Source organism: Cadophora gregata, assembly GCF_030347475.1.
Source record: "Cadophora gregata isolate MNR1 chromosome Unknown scaffold_7, whole genome shotgun sequence".
In the NCBI taxonomy this organism is placed as follows: Eukaryota; Fungi; Ascomycota; class Leotiomycetes; order Helotiales; family Ploettnerulaceae; genus Cadophora; species Cadophora gregata.
In genome coordinates, this window is record NW_026695930.1 from 953,135 (window position 1) to 976,804 (window position 23,670).

The 23,670-nt window shown below is 48.9% G+C and overlaps 5 protein-coding genes across 7 annotated transcripts; 1 reads left to right on the forward strand and 4 right to left on the reverse strand.

Moving 5' to 3' along the window:
* Positions 1-176: 176 nt before the first annotated feature.
* RIM11 (regulator of ime2) lies at positions 177-3,046 on the reverse strand. Of its 2 annotated transcripts, none has more exons than XM_058506699.1 (5): positions 2,401-3,046; positions 2,035-2,341; positions 1,632-1,980; positions 1,181-1,579; positions 177-1,129 (listed from the first exon to the last, which is right to left on the reverse strand). In XM_058506699.1, the coding sequence occupies exons 2-5, from the start codon at positions 2,098-2,100 to the stop codon at positions 996-998; spliced, it is 948 nt and encodes a 315-aa protein (XP_058357429.1). In that variant the 5' UTR covers positions 2,101-2,341; positions 2,401-3,046; the 3' UTR covers positions 177-995. The 2 variants fall into 2 exon arrangements, with proteins under 2 accessions (XP_058357429.1, XP_058357428.1); XM_058506698.1 differs by having other exon boundaries at positions 2,035-2,118; positions 2,169-3,046.
* Positions 3,047-10,455: 7,409 nt separating this feature from the next.
* Positions 10,456-10,773, reverse strand: ONS95_013069 (uncharacterized protein; the record flags this gene model as incomplete). The annotated part of the gene is made up of 1 exon (XM_058506700.1): positions 10,456-10,773. The coding sequence occupies one exon, from the start codon at positions 10,771-10,773 to the stop codon at positions 10,456-10,458; it is 318 nt and encodes a 105-aa protein (XP_058357430.1).
* Positions 10,774-11,131: 358 nt separating this feature from the next.
* ONS95_013070 (uncharacterized protein) lies at positions 11,132-13,066 on the reverse strand (the record flags this gene model as incomplete). The annotated part of the gene is made up of 7 exons (XM_058506701.1): positions 11,132-11,747; positions 11,836-12,000; positions 12,151-12,458; positions 12,521-12,588; positions 12,651-12,687; positions 12,738-12,757; positions 12,868-13,066. The coding sequence occupies 7 exons, from the start codon at positions 13,064-13,066 to the stop codon at positions 11,132-11,134; spliced, it is 1,413 nt and encodes a 470-aa protein (XP_058357431.1).
* A 4,788-nt stretch (positions 13,067-17,854) lies between these two features.
* TOM40 (translocase of outer mitochondrial membrane) lies at positions 17,855-19,678 on the reverse strand. Of its 2 annotated transcripts, none has more exons than XM_058506703.1 (2): positions 19,196-19,678; positions 17,855-19,122 (listed from the first exon to the last, which is right to left on the reverse strand). In XM_058506703.1, exons 1-2 carry the CDS (start codon positions 19,517-19,519, stop codon positions 18,436-18,438), a joined length of 1,011 nt encoding a protein of 336 aa, XP_058357433.1. In that variant the 5' UTR covers positions 19,520-19,678; the 3' UTR covers positions 17,855-18,435. The 2 variants fall into 2 exon arrangements, with proteins under 2 accessions (XP_058357433.1, XP_058357432.1); XM_058506702.1 differs by having other exon boundaries at positions 17,855-18,425; positions 18,475-19,678.
* Positions 19,679-20,216: 538 nt separating this feature from the next.
* On the forward strand, positions 20,217-22,487 carry ONS95_013072 (uncharacterized protein; the record flags this gene model as incomplete). Its single annotated transcript, XM_058506704.1, has 8 exons — positions 20,217-20,230; positions 20,584-20,778; positions 20,829-20,864; positions 20,914-21,181; positions 21,231-21,311; positions 21,359-21,961; positions 22,012-22,188; positions 22,254-22,487. 8 exons carry the CDS (start codon positions 20,217-20,219, stop codon positions 22,485-22,487), a joined length of 1,608 nt encoding a protein of 535 aa, XP_058357434.1.
* Positions 22,488-23,670: the final 1,183 nt, after the last annotated feature.

The following is a 23,670-nucleotide window of genomic DNA, read 5'->3' on the forward strand; positions in this document are numbered from 1 at the left end:
CAATTAACCTACAGGTTGAAAGTTGTTTATTTCGGCTGAGATGAGCCTATGAGAAAGTATGTTGAGTTCTCTAGCATAGTTGAGGTGCATTTCCAGCTGTCAAAAATTCCAGTTGCTGCAAAGTCACTTGTGGTAAAGTTCATTTTGACTTGTCGCAAACGACCTCATAAACCAGGTCTCACGTCAGTATCAATACTACAAGCGTAATATTTGAGAGGATTTTCAATTTGAGTTTCAGTCTCATTGTCAGTCCCAATCTCTCATGTATGGAAAATCTTTGATGATCTCTGCCAGCCGGAACCCCTTTTAATAGCCACTAATGGCACATTGACCTAGGTAAAGGAAAAGGAATCTTTTGACCGTGCCAGACCAGGCGGTCGCCCCTCCCCATCGCGGAATTAACCCATTCCATGCAATCATCGAACACAAGCGTGCCATCAAATGTAAAAGTACGCCTGAATCTTTGGGATGTAGAAGAAAAACAACAGTGGAAGTCCAGCAGCCCAATCCATCTGCTCGCTATCGAAGGAGGCACGCCAATAGTTGGACAAGAAGAATAGAAAAGCAAAGGCCTATTTCCGTCATGCAAAAAGTCTAAAAAACGAGGTTTGTTGAAGGGGAAAGGTTGATCGACAGCCAGAACCCATGAACCAGTCGATCGAGTCGTGTCCACGGAAATTTTGACCAATTGAGACCAAGATATGTCGTTGGGAGAAGAAAACACCGTCTTTCAGCCAATATCTCATCTCGTGGGTATTCTTCCAAACGCATAACCATCATAGATCCCGTATTCTCCCATATATTCCGTATTTCCACAATCAATCATGGTCTGCAGTAGGTGGTGAAACAACTTTTTATTTGCAGGACCAGGTAGTATGCTGAATGGTGGTTTGCCGGTGGGAGACGTTCCGAAACAATCGACTCCTCATAGAGCCCAGTTGCCGAACGACAGGAAAGCATTTATTCATCAATCATCTTTGGGAAAGCATAGGCTCTCAATCCAGCCTAGCCATCATCTCATCCTTTGCCATGGGCGTGAAGTTATCGATATCCAGACCACGGGCCGCCAAGCTTGGACGAATGTGTTGCGGGACCAGCCGGTTATTGAGCTGTGGGGCGATGGAGAGTTCTGACGCGCATGTTAGCTATGTAATTTCGTTTCGAGGGGAGTGGGTCATACCATGACGAGAGAAATCGAAGAGGGTTGGTAAATCCTTTACAGGGCCATTTGGATGACGTGAGTCTGGGAAACGGGTTGCAGGATCCCGCAGTTCGTCGAAGAATGGGTGAACCATGGCATCAATGGCTGAGAGTCGCTCGGTGGGAGTATATTCAAGGAGACGCGAGATAAGCTCGATTGCGTTCGCGTCAGCCTTGCGGAAGACCTTGTTGAATGGGTGTGGTTTGATCTGGGGGAATTTATGCTCCATGTAATTTGGGTTCATGGTACGAATTTGATCACGCGTAGGCGTACCCAAAACCTTGATAATCTCCACAAGCTGATCGATACCCGATTCTCCAGGGAATAATGGTTGACCAAGCATCAATTCTGCCATAACACAGCCAGTGGACCAGACATCTGTTGTGAGGTTAGAAATGCATTCCGGTTCTGCAAGTGCGGGGAACCCTACCAATCTTGGTTGTGTAGTTGGTGGCGCCGAAAATCAACTCAGGGGCTCTGTAGTAACGGGAGCAGATGTACGAAACATTTGGCTCATTCTCTACCAAGATCTTTGCGCTACCAAAATCACAGAGCTTCAGAATACCAGTGCTTGGATCCAGGAGAAGATTTTGTGGCTTGATGTCGCGATGGCAGATTCCCTGAGAGTGGATGTAGGCGAGTGCGCGAAAGAGTTGGTAGATGTAGAGCTTGACCTCGAGGATTGGCATGGTTGTCTTCATCTTATTGAAATATCTGGAAGCACGGTAGACGGTCTCGGGGACATATTCTTGAACTAGGTTAAGGTAGACCTCATCCTTCTGCCACACCCCCATTAGCATTCGGACAGAAATCTGGTAGCGGGGTATACGCACTCGTTCACCATTGGAGTAATAAAAGGCCTTGAGTTCGACAATGTTTGGATGACGGACGATGCGCATGATCTGCAACTCACGGTTCTAATTTACATTAGCAATGCCCCAGTGACTCGGATTAGTCCATTGCGCACCTTGAATCTCTTGTCTTGCAGAACGCGCTTGATAGCGGCATCCTCACCAGAAGGCGAGAGCTTGGTCTGGAAGACAACTCCGAAGGAGCCATTTCCTACGATCTTGCATTGTGTGTATTGCATATCTCGAGTTTCGCCGGTAACGCCATCTTGGACCTTTTCGCGGATCACCTCTACGGATTGAAGATTAGCATGTGTTGAGTGCAAAGCTGAGCTCTTGCAGTGATCTTACCTCCCATTCTCAGACTCGAGAAGGCTGCCGGCCGATTTTGCGACATCTTGAGGTCCAAAACAACGTTTGCTATCTTGAGTGCGGAGGGCTGAAGACGAGCAGGATTGACGAGAGAGCTGCTGATGTCCTGGTGAAGTCCGTGTTGGGCAATTGAGTGCAGGGTTGAGCGACGAGGACCGGTCTGCGATCAACTCCAGTGAATAAGGCAGTAACGTGACGGCTGTCCCACCACGATTTGATTCACTGTCTTTGCTTCTGTAACGGAATTGCAGCCGAGTGAAACTGAGGCTGAAAAGGCGAGGAATGAATGGCTGTGCAAGAGAGGGGGTTGCCGGGGCGTTGGAATGCTGATTGTCGAAGGGTGGTTGGGCGAACTTCGACTCGATGCGGTCTCGAAGAGTGGTGAGGTGAGGTGAGGTGAGGTGAGGTGAGGTTGTGAATAATGTGTGGAGGTCAAGGTCGTCAGAGGAGAGAACAAGGTAAGGTCGAGCGAGGTAAGGTAGGGAAACAGGCGCAGGAGTTTAGGTAAGGTGCTGGGTTTCCTTGGCTCGAAAGACTGGCTCTGCTCACGCGCTCCAATTTGAGATGAGTTGGGACTAAGCACGACTTGACTTGACTGGGGGGGGCAAGGGCAAGGAGGGGAGGGGAGGGGAGGGGAGGGGAGGAGGGCAGCGCAGCGCAGCGCAGCGCAGTGCGGTTTGCAGGTGCAGTAGTAAGTAGCAAAGGTGAGGGGAGGACGAGACGAGGGGAAAGGGACTGATTTCCAGGCCGGTGGTTGGAAGAGGGGGAGGGACGACCGTTTGGACGTGGTCACTAGCACTGAGCTCAACCGTAGGGAAGAGCGCTGCCTTTCTGGGACAGGTGGAGGCGGGCAGTAGTAGTAGTAGTAGAGTAGGGTGAACGGCAGGGGACGGTGTGTGCTGTTAGTGTCGTTCTGGCGGGCTGGCTGGGCGTTGATGCTCTCGACGACAAGGACAATAATGCTTGCTTGCTGGCGTCGTTGAGCTGGTATGTGCAGTACGGAGGATGCTGTGCTGTGCTGTGCTGTGCTGTGCTGTGCTGTGTTATGCGTGTGCGTGCCTCAAAGGAATCAGCCTACCTACTGCAGTGCGTGCGGTGTGTGTCGCGTATTGACCTCGAAGTGGAGTATCGAATAATCGAGTCTGTGGATGTGGATGTGGTGGGAGATGTACGGCCGTTCGTTCGTTCGTTTGTTCTAGGGAGAGTAGACTCGCAGTGTCGGAGCCGGACAGAAGCTGAAGCTGTAGCTTTTAGGTCTGTATGTAGGTGGATAGGTAGGTGGGTTGGTGAGAACTGAAGGCGAAAGGTGAAGGTGAAGGTGAAGCAGAAAGGAGAGGCCTTGGTTGGTAGAAAGAAGGAGTCGGGAGGCTTTGGTGCTGTGGTGCTGTGGTGCTGTGGTGCTGTGGTGCTGTGGTGCTGTGCTGGGGTTGACCTGAACTTCGGTTGTGGTCCACCGTGGTCATTCACGAGCCCGCGAAATGGGTCTGGGTCTGGGTCTGGGTCTGGGAATCCGATGGTTGGCTGACTCCGCTGTTGAATCGCATGCCCTGCCTGGCTGCGGTGCAGGTGACTGGCGGGGCCGGCCTACTGTATGGTATGTTACGGTACGTGCATGCGTGAGTGGGCGTCTGGTGGCTCCGGCCTCCTGTAATCGCTTACCAAATTAGCTTTGCTTGACTGACGTTGTGCTGCGCATCCTCATCCTACAATGACAGGGGTTGGCCAGGTCTTGGAGACCAGGAGTCCAGGAGTCCAGGACAGTCTCATAAGAACCGAACGATGCTCTGGGACGTGGTGAGGCTGTTGACCAAAGCAAAGAGTGGAGTGTGTATAGGTAAGGTAGGTAGTAGAATGGTCCAGTGGATGTGGATGAGTGAGAGCAGGTAAGACCCGACAGACATCTTTTGCAAGAGTGCCGTACGAAAGGGACTGTGGAAAGAGCAAACGGGTCGGCAATGCACCTGGAAACTCTGGATCCACGATGCTGGACTTGCATTCGCACTTGCACTGGAACCATGTGCGACTTTCTGCAGTGTGGAGATGCGGGAGAGAGGGGAAAAGGGGAGAGGAGAGGAGAGGAGAGGAGAGGAGGGACTGGAACAGCAGGAGATGGATCTTCAAGTCCCAAGAGTGCCTACCTAGGTACCTCGAAAAAACGGCAAACTAACAGCGTTTGAGATGGGAGCGGGCAGCAAGATAAGCGCTGGCTTTCGGGGTATTATTGTACTTATTATTTGGAGACTCGAGCTCGAGGGCCGTAAGCGAAGTTCTGTGCAGCTAGAGGTTCGAGAATTGAAATTTGAAGAGTGAAGCTTGATGCTCAAGCGAGCCACAGTGTGATGCAGGAAGCAGAACCTGGCCTCAGACGGAAGTGCCAGGAGAAAATCAATAAATTACCTTGACAGGGTAACTCTTAAACTTTTGGTCTTTCTGGTATTGACGATGGCAGGGCAAACGGTGATGATTTTGCGCGTTGGGTTTTGGCTTGCGGGAGGGGCTGGGGAGCCCTGTGGTTGGCTGGCGACGTAGCTGCAGAAGTCTGGATCTTCAATGGGCAACTCGCATTGGAAAACTGTAAAAATGGTGATGGAATGCGATTTTCGAGGGACGAAGGATGTTTTAGATTGGCTTTTCGAGGGACTCGGGTTGTGTTCTTTGTTCTAGAAAGAAAGAAGACAACAAACCCGGACCATGTATTTTCTTGCTGAGACAGAGAGACAGCCCATTCTCGCTCGACCACGACGTCAACAGATACTTCCTTTTCCTACCTCTTCTACTGGAAGCATGACCGTTGTGCATTATTACATATTCAATGCATGGAATGACTTGACTACGTCAGTCAGGACTACATCTCTTGTATTCTCTTCCCTTTCCTCATATATGCCACAGCAGAATTTACCTTTGATACCCTCGTTTTGCCCTCACGGCGGAGCCAAGAATGCACTTACGATCATGGGACCACTTGATGCTGGTCCAGCACTCGTAACGTCAGGTAAAGGAATTCAATCCATTGTCCGTCTGTTTGTCTGTCGTCGATATCCGCCACTATGGTAGGTCATTGACGCCAATACTGCATAGGTACTGCATCGCAACCCCTCCCAATGCAGACACAAATGGATAAGCGGCACCGCTGAAGACTGGTGATTTCAAGATCAGCCCTGGATTAAAGTCATGCCATTGGGTCGCCGCCGATCTGCAACAGCTCAAGCTTGAACAGCTGCTCAAAGCTGCAGCTTGAAATAGGAGCTGAAGCTGATTACCAGATCCAGTGTCAAGTGGATCAACCGGGCCACTTCATGCCAAGAGTCAGGTACAAAGTGAAGCATTTGGGGCCGAGACGCACCACAACATCACGAAGCAATGCGTTCCAGTCGAGCCTCGTCAGTGTATCAATACTCTTGTCCTCCTCTCCAGTACCTAACATCCAATGGATGACGTATCGATACACAATAACGGACAAATTTGAGAGCAAGCACATCCGTCTTGCATCCACTTCTGGTCAGCTGAATGTACAGCGTTCCCAGCAGGCTGGTCCAGAGTGACAAAGGCAATAGCCTCACGAGAGAAGGTAGGACAGGCAGAGTTACAAATACCGGCATCTCGCACCTTGCAGCCATAGATGTCTTGTCACCTCGCGTGCACATCCTTACATCTCGTCCCTCCTGTTCTTGTCAGATCAGCGACATCAACACCCATTGTTGTACGCGGGCGTGCCGTGACTACAAGTGACAGCTGCAGTACAGTACATATTTCTATGCTGTGCCTCTCCTGAGTTGATTTGAACCAGGTAGCTGGTTAGCTTTCCGAGATCTACTTCCTGCAGTTCAGTTGTCTTCGAGCCGCCGAGTCGTGATCCCGAGACTGATGATAAATGATATCGATCGAGTGAGCGCGAGAGTGGTAAGATCGATTCAACCAACTAGTATGCGATGCGATGTGATGAGTGCCTGTGCCTGTGCCTGTGCCTGTGAACAACAGGGAGGCTGCGCTAGTATTTCCTCTTGATAGAATCCCAGAGCCCGGAGCCCAGAGCCAGAGCCCCTGATAAAGAGGCTCATAAGGACCGGAATTGTAAATAGAATTCTTAAGCAAGCACAGGCCGATTTGTGGTTGTTGCCGCGCAGCCTCGTACTCTAGTTGTATCTGTCGCCCCCTCGACTCGCCTGCTCGCGGGCTGTCCGTCATCCCTAACCATGGCTGACCACCGGCCATCTCACCACTGGCCACTCGGGTTGAAATCTTTGACAGGCTCGTGGTCAGTGGAGCAGAGCCTAGCAGGCCTGACCTGGACACGGGCAGGGAACAGCAGGCACGGGCCAGTAGTTAACAATCCCAAACCTCACCTCAGTCACGTCTCTCAATAATAATGCACCATAAAGACAGGAGAAAAGACCTGCTGTCAAGAGCTTCGGAAGCTAGGAGGGGGAAGACGAGACCACCGTGACGGTGCGAGATGCACGAAATCAGACCGCGGATCTAGCTTTTCATCTTGAAATTTCACTGTCGAGAGTAATTACTGAACAGGACGCAGGTCAGAAGTGGTACAGTAGAGGCAGTGAGGCAGTCTTGACTCTTGAGAAACTCAAACTTTTGACTAAGAGCCCGGCATGCGGGCTGGCTAGCTGCTACGGCGAGGCATGCGGACCAGACCATTCGGCCAAATATCTCCAGCAGGCTGTCCTCCTCTAACTGGTAACAGCACAGCACAGCACAGCAGCCCCTGGCAGTGAGCTCTCTGCCAAGACCTGCAAAGCGCACTGGCTTGTCTCGATCTCATGTTAGAGTTGCAGAAGAAACGTCCGTCCCGATGATCCATTCCTGACTTGACTTGACTTGACTTTCGATGAGCCTGGAGCTCGAAGCTTCAGGCTTGAAGAGGAGAGAATTGAAGCTATTCGGAGGAAGCTGAGCCATGCTACTGTATGCCTCACTCCAGCTGCTTACACTACTTCCTGTGCAGCAAATTGACTATCATAAATCATGTGCAGGCGGGTGAGCATTCCAAAATGCAACCTCAACAGCCAATAGGGACGAGTACCATCAACATGGGAATCTCCATCATCAAGGTTGAAATTTGTGAACCTGGCCGGATTTCTTGCATCTCACAACCCTCATCCTACTGTATCAACCAATCAACCAAACAGGACTCACTATATTTCAGGTTGCCCCAGCAGGAAGATAGTCACGGGGTGCTGTGGACGCACAACGACATCAGGACATACCATTCCATTCCCAAACCGTTTTTCCAGACGCCTACATGATGGGTAAAGCCACGAGCAAGCCGTCGAATCCAGGATCAAAGTTCGATTCTGTACCGTACCGAGCGGTGCACCAAAAGCTCCATGCCTCCCAATTGGGCGCCAACATCTCGCCCCTCTTGCCCCTCCTCTATGCTCCACTCTTGCTCCTCTCAGACACAATTAGCGCTCCAGAAGGAGCTCGTGACCAAACCCCTTGTTGGAGCTTGAGGTTTAAAATGCTTCGGAGGAGGCTAAACGGGCTTGACTTGTAACCACTACTCACAATTCTAACCACTGACGATGTTTTGCTGGTCCGACGGGTGCCGAGCAAGACCAGTGACAAGGCAAGCCGGCCGCCGCCACAATCCCGAAATAAGTGGCGGTATCCAGATCTCGAATCTTTGGAGATCCAGGCCCATGAGGTTGCAAATCAAAGACAGTAACATACTGCTGTTAGTAGGTATCGAAAAGCCGCTGAGTGAACACGAGCGACGAGACATTTTACGCAGAGCAGGGCCATTTGAAGCAACTCGGGAAGCGAAACTGTTCCCCCTCCGATCTGGTCGTCTACCCTTCGTGATCACCGGTCCAATCATGGCAGCAGAAAGCAGTTAATCCAAGCAATCAACAGGGCAAATGTAGATTGCCGTGACTTCAATTACACAGCACGATGCAGGTGGCCAGCAAGTGATGAACCGTAGTGACACACGCAGGCTACAGCAAGAGAAAAGAGAAGGTCGAAGCAGAACCAGAAAAACAGCCTCAGCTATCCAATGGTTACCGTTGGCTGGAATCTGGGCATCTGGCACGAGCAAACGGATATCTGCATGTCTACCCTGCCTCTGCCTACAGCGAGCAGTAGCAGAGTCAATATCTCGGGCTCCAACAAGCCCACGTTACAAGCTGCAAGCTTAAGCGTGCTGCACGAGAGGCAAAACGATCATTAAAGTTCCCTGTCGCCCTCACACAGCTTCTCCTGGCACAACACAGCACTGTACAGCAGAGCAGCAGGAACAGGCGAAGAAATCAATCAGGCCTTCCTTTCATTCTAGCCAGACTCCGGCCATCTCCTTGATGCGATTCGACCTCTGGTTCCATCAGCAGGCATTATCTAATTCCTCATGCCAGCTGATGATATTGACCCCGGAACACCTGCCGGTCTGGCCATTCAGTCTTCAATCTCTTTGCTCCTTTTACCATCACGTCTCGTTCTAAGTTTGCATGTGCTCTGGAGGCGTGTAACCCGAGTCAGTTATGAACCAATGATTGTTTCCAAACCTAGAATATTTACAAATCCAGATCAGCTCATCGCCATTTAGAATTCAAGCGAGTCACCATCGTGTTGCCATGCTATCGGCCAATCATAGACCTGGAAAGCATAGTATTCGAGATTCAACGGACCGCCTGATTGCCAAACCAGATGAGATTATCACTCACATGGCAATATCAAGACCGGGTTCTATGCGCGCGATTAAACGGCGACGGCACTTGGCAAGAATTGCTTCACATCCATACGGATCAAGTTGTTATCTTTCCATCATTATCACTTTCGTCATTGACGCCAAAGTCAACAATGGCGCTTGGGATACCGTCGTTGTGGGACGTGAATGAGGGGTCAATAAAAAGGTAATGAATGGTCTGTTCTCAAAGTGGGGTAGAAACTAGGGGGAGTGAGGAAGTCAGGAAAGAAGCCTACCACAACACCACGTCCCAAAAAGTGACGATGCTCGGAATCAGATATCGATATCCCTAAACTCATGTCACTCTCTCATCACTCGCTCAAATGGATCAGAACTCACAACCTTGTGTGAAGAACAACAACACAATAATACAAACCGCTCGTAGCCAGCATGCCAGAAACATATGCACAACCCTCATTACAATCCGACAGGGACAGGAGGAGTGAATGAGGCATTTTCCCTGCCATCCAGCCAAGCTGACATCTAGCCCAATCCGATATCCGCATCTCATACACCTCATGATGTAGATGGATCGTCATCGCCACCCCCCATCACACCGTACACCCTCTCGTAACAACTCAGCGCCAATCACCAATTACCTGTCGCAGGCACGCAGCAGGTCAGAGGCCGTACATGAGATATACATGCCGAGCCCCTACACTTAACACACCTCAGATCTCTTACCTCTGGATGGAGGATTAACACGTGCATTGAACGGCTCGCCAAACCCCTTTCCCGCCGCCACAGCAAGAATCCATCCCTATCCGGACTGGATTGCTCTGCTTCGAGCGACATGCATGTATTTGACATGATCAGCACGATGTCTCACTGCCTACGGTATCAAAATAGGAGCACCTCTGCATCCACAATCTCAACTCTATCCAGTCAGCCAATAACTATACAACCCAGCACAATCGACGGGCGGGTGCCACGGAGCCTGACCCAAACTATTCAACACCACTTTGCCATGCCATGCTGACAATGTATGTCTCTAGGTACGGTACCGATGTGATGGAGAGTCGCACAATCTGTAGATGCCTAGACAATCTTCAAATCCACAGATCTACAAAACTCGCTTCTTCCCTCCCGCAGTCCGCTACATCGGATCTCCACCCGGCCACCCCAGGCTGAGTTCGCATCTCCTTTCTTAACCCTCCACGTTAACAAAAAGTTCAGGCAATTTGCAAATGACTCACATCTATCATCTCTCGCCCTTTCGATCTTCCAACCATCCCGCCCCAACAACCACATATCTTTACTCCTTTTCTCAAAGTCCAACACCCAGCGAGACAGACCGCTTCCAAACCTCCTCTAGAAAATCCCAACGAACATCCTCACACACCAAAGACCCACCTCAACCTTTTTCCCCAGTCTAGTGGCGCATCTACATCTGCGCCGTATGCAGCATAAATTTCTTTTTCGTTCGTTCTTTCCTTCCATCGACTCCTTTCCTCCGCTTCTTTCTTTCTTTTTTCCTCGCTTGGAGTCACATTTTGTTTTCCCCGGCGCATAGACAAAATCGGTACTTTGGCATGTGTCAATCGATAATACCATAGCGTTCCTTTGTCATGCCAGCCTGGAGCTCGTTGGATCTCACTAAATTGAGTGACGAAGGAGCTCTTGTTCCGACAAGGAAAAGAAGCACATATCATCGAGTGATGTAACAACAAGGAAGTAGAAAAGTCTTACAGTGCATGCTATGCACCTTCCATGTCTACGAGACTTCCTGGTTATTCTTTCTTCTCGTTGTACTGGAGTCGCTTCAGAGTGGCCAGTGGGCAGAACAGGCTTTGCCTCTGGATTAGCATTATCCTAGACTGGACTTCTCGAATATCAAAGCACTTCAACACTGTAATAATGGTATATTTACAGCTCAGCCGAATTGCCAATATATATATATATATATATATATATATTCATTCATTATTGAGCGCTCAATCAATGCTAAACTCCAAACTTGGTATTTTTCTTCCTTCTCCCCAGGAAATTCAACCATTGAACTCCCATCCATCAGATAGCTCTCTCAACATCGGTAACTGGGAACACATTCCCACCTCCCGAAAGCGGCCATCCGGAATCCTCTTCCCTTTCCCTATTCCTGCTCAAATTTCTGTCTCTGTCTGTAACACTGCCGTTCTGATATCCAATATCAACCCCTGTTTCCAAAACATCCACAATCCCAGCTTCACTCTCAACATCCCTCTCCACATGCACGCCCCACTTCAATTTCTTCCACTCTTCTTCCCCTTCCCGCCTCTGATTTTCTCTAATCTTCCTCTTCTTCTGCTTCTTACACCACGCAGCAACCTTGCAATTCTTACTTCCCTCACCACTCCTCTCCTCCAAAGCCACCACAGTCTCCAGCACCACAACCTCCCCATCCTCAATCCCCTCTCCAGATTCACTCTCCAGACTCTTCTTATACCTATGTCCCTTCCTCCAGACGTGAACCCCCATCCCGTCTCCCGTTAACCTTCGTAATCTTGGGGTTTTCAGCGCCGGGCTGCGCTCACCCGTCGCTGCGTAGTAGGCATTAGGACCCCAGTGCTCTTTGGTGTACCGCGTGAAGAGGATGTTGAAGGTCGGGACGCAGGCACACATAATACCTATGCCGACTTCTGCAATTCTGTTTGATGGTTAGCTCAGATGAACCTTGTCACCAAGGTAACCCGCTTCCGATTCAAGTCTTTGGAATGGATTGAAGGGGCACAAACCCGAGTAAATTGATCCTCACAAACGTAACCGTGATATCTTCGTATGCGTCAGGGGCCCACACAAGTACAGCCCTCCACGTGCTAGCAATTGTTGCGAGACCACCGACTCCCAGCAAGATCCCAATCCGAATCCTCTTGAATATGCCGACATTGAGTGTAAAGACTCTGCTCGTGTATCATGGTCAGCTAGGCTGTCATTTGTTTTGCTGTAAGCGAGACTGGGGCAATGATCCATTCCTCAGAACCGAACTCAAACCCGATCATGTCCGTTATCTGAGAGGTACTGGAATTGCAGCAAGTCTTGGAAGAGCTTACAGTGGTCCCGGCAGAATTAAAACCGTCGCGTCCGTTGCTACACTCACCATCGCATCCGTGAAGAAAATACTCTGTTGATTGAAACACATCGACTCAACACTCGGATCCCAGAGACCCTCAATCGGCGTACAGAGTCGGATCTTTAGAATTAAGACGGGAACGTAGTAGCATGCCATGACTCCAATGAATGCATAGATGAATTTTACCGTCCTGGTACAGTGCGAGAAGACTCTTGTGAAGATCAGTAAGAGCGTTGTCTTGGTGAGGAAGGCAGCTGGGCCGTAGAGGATGGTGTCGGCGTAAAGAATCTGGAGTCGGAACAGTTAGCTATGTACGAGTTGGAGAGGGATTGGGAGATTTGGGAGGTGACCTTCTGAAACTGTATCAATTCTTCCCGAGGGACTTCCCATTCGTGATTTCCTCCTCCATGACCAGCCACTACGTCGCCAGTTAGATAATTTAAGCTCTGACAATGCTTGAATCTTGTAGGTGTAACGTACTCAGAAGCCCTGTCACACAGTATCCTGTTGTCATGAACTACTACGATCAGATTTGGCTCAGCCAACACAAAGTCGCATATCACATACCCAAGCGAGGAAGCAGAGGGCTATTTTGCACATGATTCGTCAGCAACAGCTCACGTATTCATCTCGCGACTGCCCTCTCGCTTTCTTGCAGAGACAATTTCTTTTTGCAAATGGTGTAGGATGGACTCACCGTCCTCTCTACAACAGCCACCGACAACGAATTTCTTGATGTAGATCTTCGCGAGCATCAACGGCGTAAGGAGTGAAATAACCAGAATAGTCGTCACGACGTTGACAGTCTGAAGGACATCCGTCTTCTGTCCCGTTCCACTTGCCAATGCCGTGCCATTTTGCGCCAAATCTACTGCAGTGCGTGTCGTCTGAGCCATGTAATTCAAGATGTAGGACCAATGGATTCAGTGCGCAGGTTGCGCCGTCATCACCTTCGAGCTAAAACTCGATATCTTATGATCTGCGCCGAGAGAACACACAACGAGTAAGGACCGTCACTTCGCATGAAATGAGGACGTTCCGAGCGACTCGTGGTTTGCTTTATTCAAACATATGGACAAAACTTCGAGGAATATGAGCAAGTGATTGAGAAGAGGCTGACGCATATATTTTCTAAACACAAAGAAGCTGATACACTGAGAATGGAGCAGCTCCCTAAATATCTATAATCATCTCTCTTCAACTGATAATCTCTCTGTCTGTGGTCATTTCGATTGGTTTGACCTGCGTTTTGTGTAAGAGCTCGACCCTCATGGTCGAAGAAGTCAAAGCTGTCACTGACCATGTCGTCTTAGTGCACAACCGCAATTAAGGTTGTACCGAGAACCAGCCAGTTCGATAGCACCAAATTTCAGAGCCAATAAAGAGCCCTATATCTGCTAGCTGCAAGCTTATGTGCTTAGCGACCACTTTCAAAACAAGGGCCCCTCGCTTGGTCCGCCATGACAAACATGCTTTACAGCAACACATTCTCATGTGGAAGTACGTTGGTACTTCACCGACATCGAAAATAACCAAGATCTTGGAGCTTCTGAGCTGTAGAGGAGGGTGCTTGTTGAGATCAGTGCGTCGCACCTAGTAGGGAACCTCATCGCTCAGAACGGAACTCTATATATTCGCCACGACCATGCCACTTGAGTGCCTGCTATGATTAACAGAAACTCACAGAAAGGATAGGAACATGACCAAAAGGCATTTATCGCCGGATAATATGGATAAAAGATAGCAATGGAAGAGAAGCTGAAGAAATAAGCCAACTGAGTAGGTGTTACCTGATGCTTGAGACCACCCAACATCGATCCAGGCATCACAATCGCAGCGCAGCCTAATAGAGCAAGCCATGTCAACTGGAAGCTCAGCTCAAGCGTAAGCCACACCGCAAATTTAGCAGTCAATCGCAAACTTACTCTCGGCAATTCACCTGTTGATTCGAGTAACTTCGCTTAGTCCCCCATAGTCAAAGCTTCAGCAAACTGTAACAATGAAAGGCTCGTCTGTGCCACAACGATCGCATCCCTTTGAAACAAAATAGACTTGCCACCGAAAATCTGTAAGAATGAAATCGATCAGTCACCGCAATTTCGATCTTTCTTCTCTTTTGTGTCATCTTCTCATCGCGAGATCGTACACATATCGAGAGGTACGTATCGAGAAGGCCATTTGCATGACTTATTGCCATCGTAGGCGTCGCCTGCCACGCATTGTCTACCCTCAAGCCCAGAAGGACAATTTTCTCCTATGCATGAATCGACTCGATTTAGCCATTCTGCTTCGGAATGCTTCCTATTGATCCACGAAGCCTCACCCCGCGTATCGATCTTGTGCAGCATCTTCTGGCTTGCTATTCGCCAATTTTCCAACCATTCAAAGTGGGGGCGCCTCCCGGTCCTCATTTCGATCTATTCTTCGCCAACTCCTTTGCGAACCATTGTGAAAGCCCATTAGTAAATAGAAGATATGCCCTTTCCCAAGATCCAGCCAACGGCTCAACCCGCATCGCGAACACGTCCGTTCGAGAAGTCTTGGTTCCAATGAATCCCTTCACCTCGATGCCCTGCATGGCCGTCATCCACTGATCTAACAAGACCCTATCACGCTTCCTTTCATCTTTCCACCTGCCATATACTACGTGGTCATACTTGACGCTTCTTCCGATCTGAGACCCTGGTAGAATAGATTTTTATAACACTGCACAATGCGATGCAAGCTGTAACGAGGATACCAGTATCGGTTTAGTTGAAGAGGTGAATGATCTTGTGACTCCGTGGTTGTTGGTATTCTGGATTGCCACGATATAGAGCGGATAAGAGAGAAACGTGGTTCGAGGACGGATGATTAGGGGCTGGAGGAGGAAACGCTGTCCTTACTGGTCTGGTGTCGTTCAAGCAATTTGGATCTTTGTGCGATATTGGGCATATCGACTGCCTGCGCATGTTTATTCCTTCGCTACTGTCCTAGTTCGAGCAGTCCCGCAGAATCCTGCCCCGACTCACCAGTAGAAATTGAATGCCGAGAACTACCACCTCGCCAAGAATTGTTGCAGTCTAAGAGAATGTTCTGAGTAGATTTGTTTGCCTTCAACCGAAACTTCTGGGCCAAGGGAGCTCTCTGTGGAGGTGCGCTGGACGTGTTCGAGCTGATATAACGAGCTTGCCAACTATGAATGTGATGACCCGCCCGAGATCGGTGATATCCTTATCCTCTGTCCCGTTCGAGTCACCACATGGCAGAGCCTTGGGTACTCCTCCAATCGCATGGGTTGTTACTCACGCGTCCAAAAAGATCATTTGTTCCCAAGAGAGTGCCGAGATGGTGATGAACTTGATAGCAGGCGTAGATTTGCGGCGCAGATGCGATATAGTCACGTCTTGGCTTGGTGACGATGATGGAAACGCATTCCAGCAGGGGTTTAGATTGCCGTAGGGCTTCTAGTGTGGCCGGTCTGCTTGTACCTATAGGCATATATGGACTTCCTGCGTGGGGAAGGAACAATCATGTGGTGGTGTTGACGTAGGAAGCGACTCAGATTATCAATGCCTTTGTATTCTGAAGGGTCAAAGAATCGCAGACTGCGCCAGTCTTCTTGAAATGCCTGCCTCAAACGTAAGTGACTGACTCAGGCGTGGGTAGTGTACAATCCGAAAGAAAGACGTTGGTTAAAGGCGAAATCTCGCTATTTTGGTTATTGTGACTGACTGCCGCTTGCGCCAACCTCAAGATCTAACGAAGGAAAAGCTCAGCGACACAATGTGCTCTGACCAAGTTACTTGAAGAATGGAAAGCAGGAAAAGAATACATACAATCGCAATGAGTAATTTCTCAAGCTCTAAGAACTGTTTAGATGCCCAAATTATGCTTAATTGCCTTGAGAGTTGTTGGGATCCTCGGGAGCTATTGGCTTGACCTATATCATCAATCAGGTAATATTCGTCTCGCTTGCCTGATCAATCTGAAGGTGAGACTGCTAACAGAAGGAAGTCTTAAAAAGAAAGAAGTAAATGGTTGTTATGGCTAAGCTATTTAAAGATAGAGAGGGAGGGGAAAGAAGTTAAGTACTTACACATTGCAACTGCGCATTTGACTTTGACTCGTATTAGCACTAAGTGCCCTGAACTGATTGTCTGAAACAGGACTATTAAGCTTGCGATGCTCTTATTCCTAAGCAAAGCGGGCCCAGATTTATCCATTCTCAGCATGCTTCCCTTCTGATCTCTTGATCAAAACGATGGCCTGTGTTTAGGATATCCTCGCTGAGGTATCATATCCTGTGAGATATGGTATTCGCGGATTCAGCTGGCCGAAGAGATATGCAAACAGCTTGCCTAACAACGAAAGGAACGGATTCTCGCTTAATCTGTTGCAAGCCGCAGGCAAAACAGTTGCGGTTGAGCTGCTTCTTGACCTGTAAGTATACCTAGGGTAGAGCAGAGAAACGGGAAGAGTTAGGAGGAATTGAGCCGAAACAAAAATAGATGAAAAAAGAAATTTACTGTGGCCAAGCTATTAAATGGTTAGGAATAGAATATACTTACTGATATTGAGCTTTCCAGCTCGCCTGATATCTTCATTGTGAATTGTTGAGATCTTCTTCACTGCTGATCGAGATACTAATGGAGATAATTGTGAGGACTCCACCGCACTGCCTGATTGTGATATTCCATTCGAGACTAATTGTAGACCGTGATGATAGCCTTTGGCATACACCCGCAGGTGATAGCTAATCGTAATTGTGCACCGCGAATTCTTGCCTAGGACATGTTAGTCAACGAATCACTGTTCGAAGAACACGAATTCTTCAACAGCTTGGCCAACAGCAAATGTGGCTGGATCTTGCTTAATTCACTACATGAATGAGTTGAGGATTTCCCTCGCCTGCCGTTCTGAAGTGACGGAAAGATGAGTAGGTAGGCGGGAATCGGAAGATCTCACCGTGTCCCCCCTTTTTGTGTGGATACGCAGCGTAGAGAAGCAGCTCTACCGAAGTTAAAAGGGTACGCGATGCAGGTTTCCAATTGTGTTAGACCGCCACATGCAGACAGGGACATTCAGAATTACAGGCGATGGATGCCGCATGTTGGAGGTCCCTGTCTCAGGTTCTTGACGACATCGACGAGCCGTTTCCTTGATATGGTAAGGGAACGCAATACAGCCAGCCAAAGTAGGAAAGCTAGTCGTGAGATCAGCCCGTTGATTGGAAGCCATTGCGCCTGGCAGCAAGACATAAGGATCGGACGCTGTGCTACAAAGAAATGGGAAGTCGAAATTCCTTGCTCTTGCTGGTGTAGATTACCGTGAAGGCCACATTGAAGTGGCAAGGGCTGGTGGATTGGCGACGTCTCGTCGCAGCGCAGATTTTGCCTCATCTCTGGGCAGCTTCAACGATGGCTCAACATTCGCAATGCCATAGGAGGGAAATGGTCTGTAATTGCTCTATTGGCGTGAAGAACAAACACGCTGAGGGGACGAGCGCTGAGCTGTTACACGAAATAGAGGCTGGATGGACCACCGCCTCAACATGGCAAAACAGAAAGCCGAAAAGCAGAAAGTAGCTAGGTAGAGGGAGTGGAAATGAACAGGTCGAGCGCCGCATGAATCAGTGAGACGGGAGCGTACCTTGCTGTCCTCATCCATCAGAAGTTGATTCGACATCACAGAAATCAACAGAGGCTGAGACCATATCCTTTTTTCATTTTGTACACAGGTATCTAGCAGCATGCCCAAACCTGTCCCGCACAAAAGCCACCACTATAATACAGTATTTCATCCATCCACACATATAACGTACCCCCAAAAAGCTCTGGGCCAATACGCTCACATTGCTACCCAGAGATGCACGCGACAACAAGACACAGCAAAAGGAAAAAATCTATGATCGTCACATCTTTAGGCGTCACCAACCCATGCAGGGGAGTTTCCCAGGGATGACAGTCGCCAAATTCGCAAATGTAACACCGGAAATACCACCACATGATGTACCAGAGTGGTTATAGTAAGACAGGGTATTCGAAGTAGAGGGTTTTGATGGGACATCCGATATATTCAAGGTGGCCGACTTACAAGCACTTCGGTGGAGGCATTATATTCGATTAGGTAGGAGCGGAGGGGTGGGGATTTCGAGTTGCAAGTCGATTAGAAGGGGATTTGAGCGGGAGCCGCACCGCCTGCCATTTCTTGTTGTTCTTGGAGCTCTTCACTGCCAGCTTCGATTGAAACAGCGAGTCCGATCTTTGCTTGTTGCTAGGGAGGGTCAGTGCTGACTCTCCAACACGCGGTGAATTAAACTGACCTTAAAGTGATCCATTTCGGCTGCAAAGGTCAATTGGACTGGAGGAGCAACTCTCTTTTCCAATAAGCAGCTCAACTTTCCAGTGGAGTCTACCTGGGCTCTGAAAGTAGACATTCGGAAGTCATACTTGGCACCAACAGTAGTGATGCCCTCATTGCGTGCAGGTCCACCCATCATTCCAGCTCCTGATAATCCAGCAAATTGGAGGTTAAGATCAACTCCAGCCTCCACCTTGTCCGTCAACTTTCTCCAGTACGATGTGCTAATTGCGCCTCCTGCAGCAAGCTGAGCACTCGCAATCCAGTCGCTTCCCTTGTATCTAGCACAGTATGACAAGGCTGTCTCGGGACCTTGGTTCAGAGCTGCGCGTTGCCAGATTGCCTCCAAACCAAGAGCAAGGCTGGGTGTAACAGACTGCAGGTAGCTTCCAATGAAGATACCAGTAAGACCGCCATCAATGATCGATGGGTTGAGTGATTTCAAGGATGCAGTGAAGTCGGCTCCGGTGTACTCGTTGTCAAACTGTGCCATTGCTTGATTGCCAGGAGCAATCTGAATGTTAGTCTTCGTCACAAATGACGGTGTCCAGCGGTAGTTAAATCTAGTTGAAAGTTGTCCTTCATTGTCCACATTTCCTTGCATGAAGATCTAGATATTTGTTTAGTTTTTGTAGTCCATGTGGACTTGATTCAAAGAAACCGTCCTGGAGCGTGCTACGAACCTTGTTGGTACCAAAGAGAGCTGCAAAGGTATAAGGAGGAAGCCCTTGAGACCCCATAGCGAACGCATGAGAGACCTGGAATAAAGGTGCGATGCTGAAAGCTTTGGTAAGATCGGCCCTTAGACCGGAGAAGGTGTAGTTGTTCAGGAAGACATCGCGCTGGACCTCTCGTGCAATGTTCTCAACCGTTCCTGGGTTCGACAGTCCCAGAGCTGCCCTCCGTTCCGAAAATGAAACATATGAATCTGCAAGGCCCACTGAGATTGGGTTATTGTACAGGAAGCCCAAAGGCGACTCCTTCTCGAACTCTACGACGGCAGACATTGCAGGAGGTGTATGACGGGAATCGGTGCAAGAAAGTTGGATATTGAGCGTGGAGGGTATCTGCCGCAGTAGACGGAGATGGGGGAGGATGGAATAGGTGGTGGGAGCTGTAGGATCGTTGGTGGTTGACACGCAAATGCACCTGAAAGAGAGATGCGCTCAACTTTTTTCCAAAGGAGCTTGGTTCCTGGGGTCAGGTCGTCAGGCAGTCAGGCAGTCAGGCTGCCAATCAGCTGGCAAGGGAGCTAGAACAGTGGGGTCCCAGCATGGCATGGGAGGACGATTGGCCTGATAGCCGACAGCTTGGCTGCACCTAGTTGTTTCCTTGAGGGCTTGATTTGCAGCTGTAACCGGCTTCTCTTCCCTTCTCATAAACACCTCAAGATATCGTCGTCAAAGAACACATAAGCACAACTTGTTGACCGGGAGCACTGATCCAGATAAGTCGTGGATTTCGACCGGGCATTTGTCCACATTTCAATCTTCAAACAACGCATTGACGTTTTTCGATCTTCTCGGTCTACTCTACTCTACTCTACGCTGCACGTTATCTACTTATCGCTTCCGCTGGCCCTTTGGGTAACCAAGGAGCAGTTTGGCAACCAAAGATCGTTCAGTTCGTTTGCACGCCAATTGCTGTCGTACCTTCCCCTTCTGATTCACGGGCCGTCAGCATTGCGGTCGTAACTCTGGAACCATGGACACGCTTTTGTGAGTGATGGTTCATTCCTTTCTCAGACACATCTTGCCCAGAATCAAAAGGAATATATCACCCACCATCCACACTTTGATTTTCTCGCGTCATCCATTTCTTTGCGAAACTTCTTTGTTCAAATGAAACTTTTGAGCTTCCTAAAGAAGCGCTCTGCATCTGTCGAGCAACCTGTCAAGGCATCGGATTTCTTCGAAGCTGAGGCAGCCGCGACCTTGAAAAATATCCGCCGTGACGAGTTGGCACCAATTGTTCGTTTCCAGAAGTTAAAATTCAGTCGAGCGGCGAAGCTGTACACCAGACCAGAACTTTGCTCCATTGTCTTTGCTAACGCAGATCTGCATGAGTACAGAACAGCTGAGATTGCGGCAAATTCGCCGAGATATCGCAGACGCTCATCTACATTCATAGACGGCGTTCACGATGTCAAGGATGACAAGACTCCTCATATGGCTCCGGCCCAACTTTACAGTACTATGTCCGGAAGACTCTTTCATTCTGGTAGAATCGCAATTGTTCTTGTTGGTCTTCCAGCGCGAGGAAAAACGTAAGTTGCAACACCATGCAGTCCCCAGCGATGCTAATGAAAAACCTTAGTCACATCTCAGTCTCTCTATCCCGGTATCTGCAGTGGTACGTTCTCCAGCTTCTTTCGTCAGAATCGCCTACTCATTTTCCATAGGCTTGGTGTAAAGACCAGAGTCTTCCACCTCGGTGATTACCGTCGAGCAACAATGGGGGCTGGAGTCGACATTCCCGAAGACTATTTCTTTATCAACGCCTCTGCTCCATCTGTAATGCTCCGTCAGAAGATACTGAAGAAGTGCAGAGAGGATATCTATGCCTGGTTGAACCACGAGAATGGCCAGGTCGCAATTTACGACGCTGTCAATCCACTTGCAGGTGGACGTCGGTCACTTGCTAAGGAGTTTGCAAAGCACGACGTACAGGTGAGTGGCAAATGGTCCATGATTGCCGACGTTGCTGATTATCTTTAAGACCCTCTTCCTAGAATCTTACGTCACGGACCAGCGAATTCTGGAGGAGAATGCACGTAGTGTAAAGATATCTTCACCCGATGTAAGCAGAAGTAGCCTTCGTGCACCCACTTGGCTAATAGGCATCAGTTTGTTGATATGAATCCCGATGAAGCTGCAAAGCTGTACCTCAAGAGAATCGACATGAAGATCCCTCATTTCGAGACGATGACTGAGGATGATCTTAATTTTGTCAAGATGATCAACGCGGGTGAGAGCATCGAATATAATAACGTCAGCTTTGGTTATCTGTCGCATCGAATTGTCTTCTACCTCATGAATCTCCACATCAAGTCTCGCGTTACATTCTTTGCCAGAGCCGGGACCTCAAACCAGGAAGACTTATACAAGACCGATGCACCTCTTGGCGAAGAGGGCAAAGCATATGCCAAGAAGATGATGGATACTCTTCTTGCTCATCGAAATGCTGAGAGAGAAGCTCTGATTGCTGCTGGTGGCTCAGATGCACCACTAAAGCCCCTCACAGTCTGGACCTCGACAAGAAAGCGAACCGTCGAAACTGCTGACTACTTCAAGGAAAAGGGGTTCAGAGTTCGGCAACGATCTCAAATGAGCCAGTTAAATCCAGGAGATTGCGAGAAGCTATCTGAGAATGCCATTCGCCGAATGTATCCAGAAGAAGTCCATAAACACGAAATGGATCCTTACCACCATCGTTACCCTCGAGCTGAGGTACTTTGACGAGGAATCTTTACGCTGCTACATAGCTAACAATACACTAGTCATACCATGATCTTGCAGTACGCCTTGAGCCCATCATTCTCGAACTTGAAAGAGAACAGAACGACCTTCTTATTATTGCCCATGAATCTGTTCTTCGCGTCCTGTATGGCTACCTAATGGCTTGTGATGCCATGAGCATCCCATCATTGAAGTTCCCCCGCAACCAGATCATCGAGGTAAGTGCTGTAAAATTTCATATTTTTCTTCCACATTTTACTGGCAGAAAGCTCATAGTGTCTAGATTATTCCGGCTTCGTACCAAAACGAGGCAAAACGAATCTATATCCCTGACCTGAACCCTTCATTAATTCCTGGCTCCCCGGAAGATATTCGCATTCCAGTTCCACCAAGCGGTTTCGTGAGCCCTCTTTCTGGACTTGGCACTCCTGCGCAAGGCCACAGCACGCCCACAGCAGAGAAATCAAACCCCTTAGCGAGAGTCACTTCTCAGGAGAATCCACTTTCCAAGGACTGAAGAAATAAACTTTAGCAGGTCGCAACGACCGAAGTCACACTGCAGCACTTGACGCGATGAAGACTTAACTTTGTGTTTCATATTTGCTTTACATTCGAACTGGTGTCATCGGAGGCGGATCTGGTCATGTCTGCGAGCAGAAATGTCAGCTCTCATCTATAATGGACCTTCACACTGTCTGGAAATACAGTTTCTGGCTTTTCCTCTTGACATTTGGGACGGATTCGGCATCAGGGATATGGATGGGATTAGATGTGGAATGAGACGGTGGAGTACAAAGATTGGAGGTTGCATCATAAGGAGAGGTGGGCATGAAAACACACGATATCACACGGCAGGCTTTCACGAGTTTTCTTTGCATTGTACTTTACATTCGAGCGCGTAAGTCGACGCATTTCGAAGTCCTCAACTCGACCTGCACACAAGTGTCGACAGCTTCAAAGATATGCAGCTATGAACAACATAAATTTTCAGTAAAAATGCCAGTTCCTAATGCTGTTGTTGCCATGGATCCGCGGCCCAATGAGAAAGCTCTGGACATATGCGGCTCGAGATTTGAGCTTCCAATGGCTATGCTTCCTCGAGTTCCACAACCCAGAAACACGCGGGTCATGTTCCTGGCGCCTGGTACATGATATCTCGCAGTGAGACAAGAAGTCAATGGGACTATGGAATATGAGATGGAAAATGAGATCTTCCGTGCCATTGATAGTTTCAAGGATCCAGTGCGGAGTCCCAAGTCTCTGAGTGGTTCTCCTGTGTATTTCCTCCAGTAAGAAGGGTTGACCTCGAGTAAACTGGTACTCCTTGACGAGGTAGGCCTGGAGGTCATGCCCGGCTTTTGTCCGTAGATAATACCACTGCAAAGTCGATTTGCATCTAATTGTGTTGTCTACAAGGTCGAAGCAATGCAAGTATCTGAAGGGAGTCAATCCTCTTTTGTTGACTGCGTGAATATCCTTCCCGTTGTCCAGCAGGTATGTAATCAAATCTGGGACCCCGACCCCTTTCGTCACTTCCTCATTGCTGGGCGAGCCATGGTTTGTTCCTAGTCTAGCTGCAAGCAAATGAAGGTTGCTGGCATTCGCCCAGTGGCTATACCCGCGATTCAAGACTTTGCACAACCTCCTCACTAGGATAAAATTCATTGCTTGGCTTTGGCCATCATGTGCTGGCTGTTGAA

What these genes read in the sequence shown, in the direction of transcription:
- RIM11 (XM_058506698.1), bottom strand. Translation starts at nt 2,291, where the DNA reads ATGCAATACACACAATGCAAGATCGTAGGAAATGGCTCCTTCGGAGTT. An exon ending in TGCAAGACAAGAGATTCAAG is followed by an intron (nt 2,119 to 2,168) that starts GTGCGCAATGGA and finishes AATGTAAATTAG; the next exon opens with AACCGTGAGTTGCAGATCAT. An exon ending in ATTACTCCAATGGTGAACGA is followed by an intron (nt 1,981 to 2,034) that starts GTGCGTATACCC and finishes GGGGTGTGGCAG; the next exon opens with AAGGATGAGGTCTACCTTAA.
- TOM40 (XM_058506703.1), bottom strand. Translation starts at nt 19,519, where the DNA reads ATGTCTGCCGTCGTAGAGTTCGAGAAGGAGTCGCCTTTGGGCTTCCTG. An exon ending in CTCTCTTTGGTACCAACAAG is followed by an intron (nt 19,123 to 19,195) that starts GTTCGTAGCACG and finishes ACAAATATCTAG; the next exon opens with ATCTTCATGCAAGGAAATGT.